Source organism: Henckelia pumila, chromosome 1, assembly GCF_033568475.1.
Source record: "Henckelia pumila isolate YLH828 chromosome 1, ASM3356847v2, whole genome shotgun sequence".
NCBI classification, from domain to species: domain Eukaryota; kingdom Viridiplantae; phylum Streptophyta; class Magnoliopsida; order Lamiales; family Gesneriaceae; genus Henckelia; species Henckelia pumila.
The window spans coordinates 87,419,496-87,433,449 of record NC_133120.1 but is presented as its reverse complement, the minus strand read 5'-3'; the positions used below and the strand labels follow the sequence as shown (position 1 = coordinate 87,433,449).

Below are 13,954 nucleotides of genomic sequence, written 5' to 3'. Positions count from 1 at the left end.
ATAGGAAGCTTGTATTTGGTGACCACGAATATTACTCATTCTAATATGCATAGTAGTTAAATATCTATACTATCGTTATGATTTTATTTTGTTTTGTTTAACATGCGATTCTATTTTTACCATGTGATAAAAAGGTTGAGGTTACATGATTTTTATGTCATGATGTAATTTTTAAGATACCAAAAATATCTCTTTCAAAGCAAAAAAGTTTTATATTTTCATTTTATTTAATTTAATAAAAATAAAAGTGACACAAAGATATATTTTCATAAATTTGTAGTCTGACTACAACTATCATATTTAATCTAATTTTAAAATCGTTAAAAGTTTTTTAAAAAATTAATCTTTATTTAGAATTTTAGAATTCCAATAACTCATGCGATAAAAGAAAAGTAGTTATAAAAGAATATCAATATTTTTTATTTTATAAATATATATGTTGTCACGTGTGAAATCACAAAGCGTTGTGATGCTAATATTACATGATCTATAAATATTAATAATACGAAATTGGTCAATCAATATATTACTATTCTAATTATCCGATATTTGTGTTTTGAATTATAGTGAGACTATAACTCTTAAGAATTTCTCAAAAAAAAAAAAAAAAATCTTAAGAACGATTTCTGCCCTAATAAAATCGCAAGAGATTTATGAATTATTATTTTATTTTTATTATGATAAAAGATAGGAAACCGAAACCGGTGACTGGTGAGCGCATACATATAGATAGGTAAAAGGAGAAGGTTAAAAAAAAAGGGAAAAAAATCAATAGAAAAAGGAAAAAAAGAGTTGAAGCACTTTCCCATATCCTATTTATTTTCGTCTCCGCTCCTCTCCTCGCCTCTTCTCTGCAGTCAAATCAAATCAATTACTTACCATTATAACTCTACAAGTTTTTCTTTTGCTTCCTTTTTCTGTTTGTACTTCCTAGGGTTTCTCTCTCGGTGTTTTTTTTTTGTTTTTTGTTTTTTTTTTTGCATTTGGTTATCTCATCAATCGGTAATTGCGATGGAATCGGAGGATGATATGCACGATGCCAACGATGTAGCGTCGGTGGAGGAAGAAGACGATTATTACAGCGGCGGCGAAGAGGATGACGACATGGAGGCTGAAGAAGATTACGACTACAGTTATGACTGTGCTGATGAAGAGGAAGAGATTGATGATTACGACTTTATTACCAATGACTCTGATGACCGCGATGATGCTATCACCAGGCATTCTCAGGTACGCTAGAGTGACATCCTGCTCTTTTTATTTAATTTAATTTATTTTGTTTTGTTTATGTTGCCAAAAGATTGAGTTCTAGGAGATCAAGTTGCAAGAGAAAGCACTTGATTTCAAAGATTTTCTGGGTCTCCTGCCGCTTTTTAAAAATCTTGTTCGAGTCTGCGATTCTAAGGTTGGTAATCCATGGGAATAAGGCTGGATAATTAATTATTATGGTTATTCAGGATCGTCGAGGTGAAAATTCTTGTTTATTTTGCGTTTAGTCAGGTTAAAGTTATATTAATTGTGTTTGGTTGTTTCAAAGTTTTAGCTTAAGTGCTTGAGTTAGGGTTTTAGATTTGATCACAATAAATGTCGGGCTTAATTTGTGTAGTTGATGAGGTCAAAAACAACTTGGTTGTATTAGCCATATTTGTATTTATTAAAGCCAGAACATTCTTGATCAAGTGCCGGACCAAGAACAACTGCCACCTACTATTGGTGATATTGAATACGAGGCATAAATCGTGTTTCTTACTTTGCGACTTTGTATCACGTTTCTGTGAGTTAGTTGGTTGAGATTAGACCAATCGTATAAAAGCCAACTATCTCTGTATGGACTTTTTGGTACCAATAATATACAAAAAGAGTATTCATTCCTTGCTTTAACACGGTATCAGACCCTGGTTCTAGGCTTGGCTTCCATGGATTTTTTTCCAGCTCCAATTTCGGAGATTTCTGTAACAAATTAACAATTATTGCTCCAATTTCTGTAAAAACCTCTAGATAGTTGGTTTTTTTTGTTGAATCCAATTTCGTTCCTCGCTTTAACACCTACATTACTATATCTCTGTTGAGTTAAACCAAGCTCGGCCAGTTTAACTGTCTGAAAGAAAGACATCTTTGTACTCTCTTAGTTGGTGTCAGTGGAACGCTTTGTATCCTATTGACATGTGTGTGGTATAATCTTCATTGTGTGGAACAAGCACCCAAGCTACTGAAGGGGAACATTAGCTAGGGCATTTTATTACAGGAGTGCCTTCTTTACATGCTCTACCTGTCTACCATATGAGCTTTGAACTAACATGGCTATGAGCACAAATAGTTATTTGTATTCCTCATCAAAATATTCCTGAACGTATATCATTGTTTATGTTCCAGAAGAACTATACCATCTTAAACGAGGAAGATATACATCAGCGTCAAGAGGAAGACATTACCAAAATTTCTACCGTCCTTTCAATTTCAAGAGAAGCAGCTTGTATTCTTTTGCGTCGATATAACTGGTAGTTTTCTTGTTCCATTGTCTCAAATTTAGAAATCTGTGATCCTTTTTGTAAAAAGTTGAGTTTTCTTAGTTCGAGTTGGGTAATTTTGTTAGAGCATGAAGTTATTAAAATTATGAGTTTTTGGGTTGTGGAAAGTTTTTTTAAGCCCTCGATGCTACAGCACCGGATTCTTGGCACCTTTTGTTTTTAATAATTTTTTGTGTTATCAATTATGACGTCTTTGTTGACGTATTAGCTATTTTTTTTCATGAAATTGATTATGGAGGACTGTGAATAATGTTCATGAAGAATGGTTTACGGATGAAGATAGAGTTCGTAATGCTGTTGGCATATTGGAGATGCCAGTGGTGAATCTTTCCAATGCTAAGGAAGTAAGTTACTATTTTGCACTATTATACTTCCTATCATCATGGGCAGTCTTCACTCTCATTGATCATTCATGTTTGTTTATGTTTTCTGGTAGGTGACATGTGGGATCTGTTTTGAGAATTTCTCTCGTGACAATTTACGCTCCGTCGCTTGCGGTCATCTTTTCTGTGACACATGCTGGAAAGGTTTGTTGGCTATGCACGGTTGGACTGACTTGTTATCGAAACTACTGTGGTTTTGATAAGTGATTAGCTTAAATTGCTTTTGCTTTGTTGTTATTGTAGAGACCTTTACCGATTGTAACTTTAATTTGATGTGGCAGTGGTACTTAATACCATGTGAAAAGAAGAATTTGTTTATTCCTCTCTGCTATGGTTTTCATGTAGCTTCCTACTGAATTGCTTTCAGTTGGATTACGTTGAATATACTGTTGTTCTCTTGTACTTGTATGATTTGTCCGTGTGGAGCAATAGCTCAAAGGTGGGTATAATGAAAATGCTGTGAAAAGAGAGAGAGAAGCACATGCCAGCTAACCTATGTACTTCTGCGTCAACAAAGAGGGAAAAAATAAGGTAACAGGGAGGGTGGGACTTAAAGCTGTAACTTGTGGCTCTTTTGGAAAACGTCCTGTTTGAAGATGTCATTATTTACCCTAAATTAAATAGTACACTGACTGGCTTCTAAACTTGTAATAACAGTCCAACATAAGTTACATAACTCAAGGACTGAGGTCTGAGTATTAATAAAAATTTCAAGTGTCCCAAGCCATCTGTAGCTGAGATTATTGTCACCTTTTCTTAGGGAATGATGCTGTTGATCAAGGCTCAGGCATTGTTTTGTTTTTAGCATTTAATATGTGTGTTGCTGCTGTCATGTTCATGATCGCCACTAGATGACATGATTTAGACTCCTTTTATTTATTTATTTATTTATTTATTTATTTACTTATTACTTATTTATTTATAGTTTTTTTTTTTTGCCGGTTGGGGTGTGTTGGCGTGAGTACAATTTTTGCGTTCTATAAGATAGAGTCCTAAAAATCAAAGTTTAAAACTTGTTATTTGGTAAAAATCCATTTGGTTCAATGTATCATTAATAAATTGCAAGTGTTTAGGATCTAAACCTGCACACTGTAATTGAATAGTTCTGAGCGTGTGCAGCCAATTGGAATCGACATGGAGGTTCAACAAAAAGGTTCAATACTATGAGGGGCATGACTAGGTGTGCTCGTGTGTTTGTATCCAGTACAGTAATTTTATGATGTTTAGGTCTGCAAGATCTGGTCTTGTGGATTCTGCTGTTATGGGTTTTTTTGGGTCCTGTTTATTTGTTGATTTTGCAATTCTTGCATCTTAGAATTGATTTGATATAAATTGAGGGGTTGAATGGCTAAGAGAGACTGATGGTTACCTTGTGTTGGATGTAAATCTGAAATTCCTCCTCAACCTTGTTATTCTTGAGGCTGATGATTTCTTAATATGGTAAAAAAAACTATTACTTGTCTCAAACAATCTCTCATTATTGTAAAATGCTCAATCAGCATCGTAATTTTGAGGAGCATTATCGACAAAGGGACTAAATTTCCTCTATAATGATAGAATAAGTGGTCCCAAATTTATTTTGCTTTTCTTAAAGCTTGAACTGCCATGCAAGGTTTATTATACATCCTTAATTCTGAAACTGTGATTTTAACATGCTAGGAGCTTATCTTCAACTAATGGTGAATTTGTTTCCCTGTGTACTCTTTAGCTTACATTAGCACATCCATCCATGATGGCCCTGGCTGCTTGATGCTGAGGTGTCCTGATCTATCTTGCGTTGCTGCTGTTGGGCAAGATATGATTGATAAGCTGGCAACTGATGCAGATAAGGAGAAGTATCACCGTTATCTTCTTAGATCCTATGTTGAGGACAGCCGCACGGTAGGGCTTTTTTTTGAGCACGTGCTGTTCTTTGTAGAAACGAATTTCTAACTCATAATTTTAGAGGGAATTTTATCTTTCTTGGTATTTTAACGAAAGCGATGGAACAATGTACCACTCTCCCGTTCATATGATTTGTCAAGCTTTCTGTAACGTCCCAATTTCTCAACCGAAACGTTACTCAAACATACTTACATAAAGATTTGGTAAAAATAAAAACTTTGCGGAAGCATCATATTCTTTATTAAAAGAGTGTATAAAATGTGCACTAATAAAAAAAAAAACATCTAAAATTATTTGCCAAGCATGGCCATCAACTTAAAAATTTAAAACTTGTTTGCCTCTCAACCAATAACAATATTTAAAACATCCTCCAATCTAAAACATTCACACTCATGCATTGCCCGTTGGACCGACCCCTGCCTCTTCATGTACGCCCACATAATCATCAATAAAAGCATCCACATCATCATTACCTGCACCATTCAAGTATAGTGAGTCGAAAGACTCAACAAGAGCATGCAGAAAAAGGATTTCTAACTTTAAAAGGAAACATTAACTTAAACTCCCATGCAATAAACATAACTTTAATATAGCCATATCATAAGGAGATGAAGTATGAGTAGTGTGGTAATCGTCATAACGAGCCATTCATAGTTTCCTGTTGATCATATGGCATTAAGCCTGTAAACTTTCATTCTTTGGATAGCCGCTTCGGAGCTCAACCCGAAGTGCATACCCCGTATAACCATCCCGTGAGCCATGTTTGGATAGCCGCTCCGGAGCTCATCCCGAAGTGCATACCCCATATAATCACCACAAGACGCATAAATCATCAAAATATTTTCCATGCATCATATCATTCATCTTATCATGTCATTTCATAAATCTAGTACATGCTCATAAAGTTTCTCGTGATGCTACATGCTTAAAATCCGTAAAAACATTTCATGAGAAATTAACTTTCATGAAAAAATCACATAATCATGCAATACATAACTTGACTGATCCACGCGAGACATTCCATCCGTTTCGGACCTTGAAAACTTTAAAATTCTTCATGAACATTCTTAAAAATAATTAAAAACATTAAAGTATCAAAATCATGATTTTTAGGACTCAAAAACTTATAAAATGGGGTGGGAAAATCGAGCCTGAGGCGCGGTCGTGCGCTGCGTAACAGCGCGGGCGCGCCGTCCGCTCGCAAAGTAGGCGCGGGCGCGCTGCGTAACAGCGCGGGCGCCCCGTCGCTTCTCCCTTTTCCGAAAACTGATCTTTTCTGCATTTTCTCAAAACCCACAATGCTTTGGGACAATTTTTCCATCAAAATATCATTCTACAACATCATGAACTTAAAATAAATTATACCAATGCATCAAACATTTCAAAGATTTTGAATCAAAACCTTCAAAACTACTTTTACCCAAAAATCTGATTTATTGCCTTCAAATATTTCAAAACTCGATAAACATGAACCGAACACCTCAGGAATGCTGCACGTATCACAATCAAGCAACATACTCATAGAATTTTTCAATAAAACATTCATGGATCATCAATCAAACACCTAGGGTTTTACCTTGAAAATAACTATATTCTTGAATGGGTTTAAAAACAGTAAAAACTTGCCTGGATTGATTCGATTGGAAATAACCTGAGCGGTAGGACGATCTAGCCTCGAGCCTCTGAAGAACCCTAGCCTAGCGTTTGAGAGGGATTTTGAGGAAGAAAAGTGAGCGTTCAAATGAGAGTTCAGAATAAAATTTCTGAACGCTTTTCTTTTGTGACTAATGGGCTCCAACACGGCCCATTAGTTACATATTTAAAAATCCTTTAAAATTTTACTGCCCCACTCAATAAAATACACTGTATCCCTTTAAACTTAATTTAACATATTTTTCTTAACTCGATTCAAGGCTAGACTCGTACCTACGACCCAAAATTAATACCAATCTGAAAACTTTACAAAAAAAAAATAACATAGCAGTCACATAATTCCAGGCATCGAATAATTCACATAATTCCACATAACAATTAAATATTCTAAATAACATGCATTAAATCATATAATCAAATCAATTAATCGTGATTAAGCTAGTGGACTTTTTGGACCTTACACTTTCACATTATAATCCAGTTTGAGAACTTGGGAGGGAGGATCGTCTGGCTAACAAGTAATTTTGAATCTCACAGGAAGGATCTTCTTAAGTAGATCACTCTTGTTCTTTTCATTCCCCTTCACTACAAATGCTGCTGCTACTGCTGACATCACTTTTACATTTGCTACAGTTGCTATAATCAATAATGCAAACGAGAGGCAAAGTTGGTTTTTCTGTTAGAGAGTAGTTAGCCAGCTCCCTTGAGGTGTCTGGATGATTAGATGGAATAATTCCTTTAGTCTACTATTTATTTGAAATCCTTTAAGAGCCTTTCAAGGTCTTTGTGCTCCTTGAGATCAGCTTTTGGAAAAAAGCTGGAGGTGGTGATGATTTAGCATCTGTGTGATGCGATATTTTTCCAACTGCTTCAAGCCTTGGAGGGCATTTTATAATGGTCTCATCTAGCAGATGATTTGATTGAGATAATTCCTTTAGTTTACTATTTATTTGAAATCCTTCCAGTGCCTTTTAAGATGTCTGTGCTCCTTGAGATAAACTTTTGGGAAAAAGCTGGGGTTGGTGGTGATTTAGCATCTGAATGGTGTAATATTTTCCAACTGCTTCAAGCCTCAGAGGGCGTATTATGATGGTCTCATCTAGCGGATTACTTGTGCTTTGGCTTGCTTGCCTCGTTCCCCTTTTATTTTCTGAATTTTAGGACATGTTAATCAATTGTTATTTCTATTATTCTTTCACAGATCAAGTGGTGTCCTGCTCCTGGTTGTGATTCTGCTGTGGAATATGTTGTCGGTAGTGGAAACTATGATGTCGCTTGCAGTTGTTCATATGGCTTCTGTTGGAATGTAAGTTGAGCTGTATGATATTTAATTGTCTTGTTACCTGATAAAGATTTCTTGTATAAAGCATAACGAATTGCTTCGAGCAGTGTACAGAGGAAGCTCATCGGCCAGTGGACTGTGAAACTGTGGCAAAGTGGATTCTGAAAAACAGTGCAGAGTCAGAAAACATGAATTGGTAGAATCCTTGTTTGGGTGGATGATTTCTTTCCCATAATTTTGTTATTTTTGTGCATGACACCCTATGTGCTTGGTGTTTTTTTTTGGGTACACCTAGAGTCACTGATACTTTGACTGAATTATGTTCATCCTGAGGCCCCCATTGTCCAATTATTTGTCTAATTGAAGATTCAATGTGTCACATGTGGTAACTATAATAGTATACTTCATCAGAACAGGATATCTGAAACTCTGAATTGCAAATTCTCATGTAAAAATGTTACAATTTTCGGTATTGATGTTTTTCTATAGTTGAAGCAATTACCTTTGAATGGAGAGAATTTATTTTTCAAATGGTGCACCTGAAAATGTAAAACTTTATCTTAATTCCCAAGTCAGGCTTATATTTGCAAAAAAGAATTGATTGACATGATTTTATTCAATTTTACTTAACATTAATGTTGGAGCTGTTCTCATTCTGCAAAGCCTTGCAGTAGAACCATTCTTTCACCACGGATTTATGTGCTTACTGTTCATATAAGTCAATACTATTTTGAAGTTGCTGTTGTGTGGATTTTTTTGAAATGAGGAGCAAAAGCTTGGTGTCTTGTTGCATCTTTATTCATTTTTGTATTCTCCCCTCTTCTATTTTCACGAAGAACAGATAAAGTCAGGTCTTGTTCTTCCTTAAAATGAGCTAAAATTTAGGTTCTATGACTGTAATAGTGCATAAGGTAAGGCGAGTCAAGGTCTGTTCCTTAATTGTGGTATGTATGGTTTGACGACGTGATGTTTATTTTAATTAGAACGTTGTCTATGTATCTATTATCAGGGTTACATGTGTCTCTTTTCTTAATGCAGAACTAAGCTTATACCAATTTTGTTGCTTTTAGGATATTGGCCAACTCGAAACCTTGTCCCAAGTGCAAGCGTCCAATCGAAAAGAACCAAGGTTGTATGCACATGACGTGCACACCACCCTGCAAGTTTGAATTTTGCTGGTGAGTTTTATACTTCAGTACTTTCAAATTAAACAGCTTCATTGTCACATTCTTTTCTTGTCATTCATACTCTTTGGTGGAATTCCTTTATTGGAATTTGAAATTCCTGCTACATAGCCTAATTCATTGCGAACTAAATTCTTAACTGTACCCCTAGGTTATCTTCAACTGAATGTGGTGTTCTTACTGATTTGCAGGTTGTGTCTTGGTGCATGGTCCGACCATGGTGAGAGAACAGGAGGTTTCTATGCTTGCAATCGTTATGAAGCAGCAAAGCAAGAGGGGGTGGTATGTAATAAGGGAATTCATCTTTTTTGAGTGTTGCCTGTTGCATATGATTGTCTAAGTTCTTGTTCATTGTTTCTGAAATAAATTTAAATTTTACCTGATATTTCTTGCATTGCATGCACAGTATGATGATGATGAGAGGAGAAGAGAGATGGCAAAGAACTCTTTGGAAAGATACACCCATTATTATGAGCGGTGGGCTTCCAATCAATCGGTATGCTCTAGTCTTCAGATTGTTTAGTTAATGTCAGATTATATTATATTGTATAAACACGTGAAGTGTATATCATGTATTATATATCCAACAATTAAACCACAAAGAGGTACATATTCTCTTAAGTTCTAGTAGATTGCTTAAATTTATGAATTAAATGTAAATCCTCAGGGAAAGAAAGCAAGTGTTGTCCTATGCTTCTTCTATGATTGAATAACGGCACCTCATCTCATGTCATCACTTTGCTGCCTGACCATCGTCACCAATTTTCCGTTGGTCCTTTTTTCCTTTGCTCTAGGCCTATGATGACTTTAGTATGAGGACTATGAAAATACCGATTTGAGGGTTCTGTTCTAAACTCATTGGATTTTACCAAGAGCCACTTTTGCAGTCACCGCACTCTTAACTGATGTTTGATAACCTCTATAGGCTTAAAAATTGTGACAATCACTTTTCAAGTTGGAAATAAAATTTATTACTTTTGTCATTGAGAACGATGGCCTCTTCAATCGATTAAATGTATTATTAGATGAGATAAGATTGTGATTAGATAAAAGTGCGGATAACCATTTCAGACCGGGAAACATATAGGAGAATGAAATCAAGTGGAAGTGGAGAGAACTGGAAATGCTTCATCCTTAGCAGTTGAAACAAAATCTATAAAGGCACTACTCACTAATAGTAAACTCTCTTGATTTTTTAGAATACAAAAGTATACATGGACATCAAATTTCTCCCTCAAGGGAAGTCACTTTAAACCTTCACGTGTGAACCAACTGGTCCATGTTACTTTAATTAAACCTCAAACATCCATAGAAATTAGACCCAAGAATCATGATGCATGTTCACTGTGAATGTAAAATTTATGAAAGTACCTTTATGCTTAAGGCTTCCAAAGAAAAATGTACACCCACATGCTTGTGAAAGGCTGTTTTAATTGATGATCTTTTGGTTTCTTGCCCACTTTTTATAATTATTAGTTTTCAATATTAATATGTAACCGCATCTTATCAAAAAATTTTTGATGATCTTTTGGATAACAAAAACTTTCATTTGGAGTGTATTTCTTTGTTTTTGTTCCATTCGGTGTTCACTTGACTTAATTGGTTCATGCATGCATTATTTTTTGTTTTTTTTTTCCTTAACTAATGACAGCCTATGCTTAAATACAATTTGGATTATGAATTTAACTGCACTCTTTACATTTTTAGCGTTGGGTCATTTTTCCTTCTTTTGTTCATAACTTGCAACCATTTGACTATTCCATGCAGTCGAGGCAAAAAGCTATATCAGATCTACAGCAAATGCAATCTATACATGTAAGCATTCTGTCCCTATGTCTTCAAATGTGAATGTAATTGTTGTGTTGCAGAATGTTTACAAGATGAATCTATTGATAGATCTGTGCATAATTATAGTTTCTTTTTCAATTACTGTTTCCTGATGGCGAACCTACTTTAGAATTCGAGAGCACTAGTTTGTAGAACTCTGTTTTTGCCGAGGTTTTCAACCTAAAAGGTCACTTATCTTTTCGACCTTTAGGACAAATATGGTTGGACTGGAGATACCTATAATCACCGTTTGATTCATTTTTTGTTGGAGTGCAAAAACATGAAGCACTTTGTTTGAAATGACTCAAATGAGGCTTATTTTATTTTTATACCTCTGCAATATTTCATTTAGGATGAAATGGTCTTGAGAAAATGAACTTGAAGGTTATTTTACGACGTACAAGCTAAGAGTGCACAAAATTCCGTCCAACCTTTTCTCCTCAGTGTTGTACTTTGAGGAGATTCGAGAATGCATGCTGAGGTTGTAGTTTGCAATAAAAGAGTGGGTTTTTAACCCTTGTGTTGGGATAACTTTAACTCAATCCACACTATTGTGCTTCTGAAGCTTTAATCCATTCGCAAAATTGTGGACGATCATGGCTTGGGTCAAGAAGGGAAACCACACACTGCTATCTTGAACAATCAATTACCAATTACAGTTTGAAGTGTGGTTATTTGAATTTTTAAACTTGAAAAGTCTATAGGATTTGGACAAATGGAGTAAATATTATACGTTCCACATGACTGCCAAAATTTTTGTATGTGATTTCATATTTGGAAAATCATTTTTTTCTCCCCAGCTTGAGAAGCTTAGCGAAGTACAATCACAACCTGAATCACAATTGAAATTCATCATAGAAGCTTGGCAACAGGTAAATACTGTGACTGATTCTGTAAGTTTTTAGTTTCTACAATATCCAATTGTACTGATGAATAAATGAATTTGGCATGACATATTTTTGTGAATAGACTTTGATAGCCGTGCATAAGCTTATTGAAGGATGCCTTTTATTTCCATATCAAGAATTGGTTTGCATATTGCCTTAAATTTATGGTCTCTCTGCCTGCAGCATGATGGAAAAGTTATTCTACTATTCGTTTAGTTATTTGAAACTGCCTTGCGTTTGTTCTGTTTGCTACATAATCTGGATTGATAGAAATATTCCTGATCGTTTATCGCTATTTGATCTAGCTGGACTTGCCTCTGATTTCAATGATGAAGTACATACATATTTAATTCGTTTTTCTTAATGCTAGGATGTCTACTGAGTACTATTCAACCAGTTGTGTTGACTGTTGATTGATGTTTTATTTATATATATATATATATATATATATATATTTTTTGTCGTTGAATAACGAGACTATTGCAGATTAGTGAATGTCGGAGGGTTCTAAAATGGACCTATGCATACGGCTATTACTTACCTGAAAAGGAGCATAATAAAAGACAGTTTTTTGAATATTTGCAAGGTATAAGTTCTCTTCTAGGCTTAGAAATTGCTGAAGTAATTTTTCAGGTTTATTTTTATATCTGTATCGATTAAAGTCATTAAACCATTGGAAATTTTGAATTTTAGGTGACGCAGAAGCTGGTCTGGAGAGGCTTCATCAATGTGCTGAGAAAGAGCTGATGAATTACATCAATTCAGATAAGGCATCAAAAGATTTTGATGATTTTCGTACAAAACTTGCCGGCCTGACAAGGTAGTTTCTGGTTGGATAAATTATCAAGTATTAACATATATTTGGTTACTAGTTTTACTAGTTCAAAATGTAGTTTTTTATTTGTCTTTTTTAAAACTTCTATCCCTCTCTTTGTTGAAAAGGATAAAAAATTGTGTGGTTTGGTTGAAGTTTGAGTGCTGTGTCCTATATTTCGAAAGAGGGATGGTTTGTCTTGTTGCTGGTATTTCAATGACCATAAGATGTTAGAAGTTTAGAAAATGCATATTGGGTCCAGCATGCTTTTCCCTGATTTTGTTTCTTTTCTGTATGGGCGAAGAAGATCAAATATTTACTGTTGGTGATGAATCATCTGGATTGCATGATTGTATCTTAGTATGCACTACATCCATTTGTTAAAACCTGAACCTGTATTTTTTTTCATCGGAAGTAAAATATATTCTCTCATTGTTTTGTTACAGCGTGACGCGAAATTACTTTGAAAACTTGGTTAGAGCATTAGAGAATGGTCTTTCAGATGTCGATTCACAGACACTAGGTAACAAGACAAGCTCAAAAAATGTAGCAGGAAGCAGCAGCAGCAAGGCCAAAGGGGGAAGGGGCAAGGGATCCTCCAAAACAAGCACATCGACGAGGAACACCGATGATTCAGGTAATTGGGCATGTGATCAGTGTACGATCTTGAACGCACGATCTGCTACGACATGCCATATGTGTCATCATAGCCGTTGAAACAAACCTCGGACAGTGTGAAACGGCGGATCTTTGTGCCCAGTTTGCTATGATGTGGAGGTGCTACAGGCACTGAAAGATGGGAGAGCACCGGACCAACTTATCTAATTGTTTCTGGTTTTCAAGGGGGCGGAGGGGTTTGTGTATCGAGCATTTTCTGGTCCAAAATATCTGTAAATAAGTTAATTCGTGGAGTCAACGAGTCACCATTCGCCAAATTGTACTTTAATTATGAATTGATACAAAAGAACATTCGAAATTCAGGGCTGCATGCTGACTTGAGTTTCTTGCTTTTCTTAAGCTTGCAATGATGAAACTTTAATTTGATATTTTGTTGTAATGATTTTTGATTGAGCTTATGTATATATGCAATGCTATGGCTGCAAGAAGTAATTCCCTAGTCAGATCGAGAGATGTTTACAATACAATAATTGGTTAGTTTAATCTATATTATATATATATATATATATATATATATATATACCTATAAAAGTGTGGATAGAGGAGATTGTTTTCCTATTGTCTATTGATAAAATTAACCCTTCTCTTTATTCACACTTATCACTTTTTTTTTTTTCAAAAAAAAAAAAAAGTATTATCACTTCTTCTAAAAAAAAGTATTATTACTTTGTCCACTAAGCTGTTTTTAAGAGCTTAAAAGCTCTTCGGATCTGTTTGGTAATTTTTTTTAGAAACATCTTATAAGCTGTCAAAATAAGTTTTTAACAGCTTATAAGCATTTTTAAAAGAAGTAAGGGCGGATGTATATATATTTTTTAAAGATCTTATTTTAAC

General features: G+C 35.0%; 1 protein-coding gene across 2 annotated transcripts; it reads left to right on the top strand.

Moving 5' to 3' along the window:
• Positions 1–766: 766 nt before the first annotated feature.
• On the top strand, positions 767–13,445 carry LOC140873676 (probable E3 ubiquitin-protein ligase ARI8). 2 transcript variants are annotated; one of them, XM_073276981.1, is made up of 15 exons: positions 767–1,230; positions 2,374–2,498; positions 2,767–2,872; positions 2,965–3,055; positions 4,620–4,792; positions 7,650–7,754; positions 7,838–7,926; positions 8,801–8,908; positions 9,106–9,196; positions 9,321–9,410; positions 10,682–10,729; positions 11,542–11,613; positions 12,115–12,214; positions 12,322–12,448; positions 12,889–13,445. In XM_073276981.1, exons 1-15 carry the CDS (start codon positions 1,012–1,014, stop codon positions 13,157–13,159), a joined length of 1,815 nt encoding a protein of 604 aa, XP_073133082.1. In that variant the 5' UTR covers positions 767–1,011; the 3' UTR covers positions 13,160–13,445. The 2 variants fall into 2 exon arrangements, with proteins under 2 accessions (XP_073133082.1, XP_073133015.1); XM_073276914.1 differs by having other exon boundaries at positions 870–1,230; positions 2,377–2,498.
• The last annotated feature ends 509 nt before the right edge of the window (positions 13,446–13,954 follow it).

Coding starts and splice junctions, on each gene's coding strand:
- LOC140873676 (XM_073276981.1), top strand. CDS start 1,012: ATGGAATCGGAGGATGATATGCACGATGCCAACGATGTAGCGTCGGTG. Junction 4,793..7,649: donor ATGTTGAGGACAGCCGCACG/GTAGGGCTTTTT, acceptor ATTCTTTCACAG/ATCAAGTGGTGTCCTGCTCC. Junction 11,614..12,114: donor TCATAGAAGCTTGGCAACAG/GTAAATACTGTG, acceptor AGACTATTGCAG/ATTAGTGAATGTCGGAGGGT.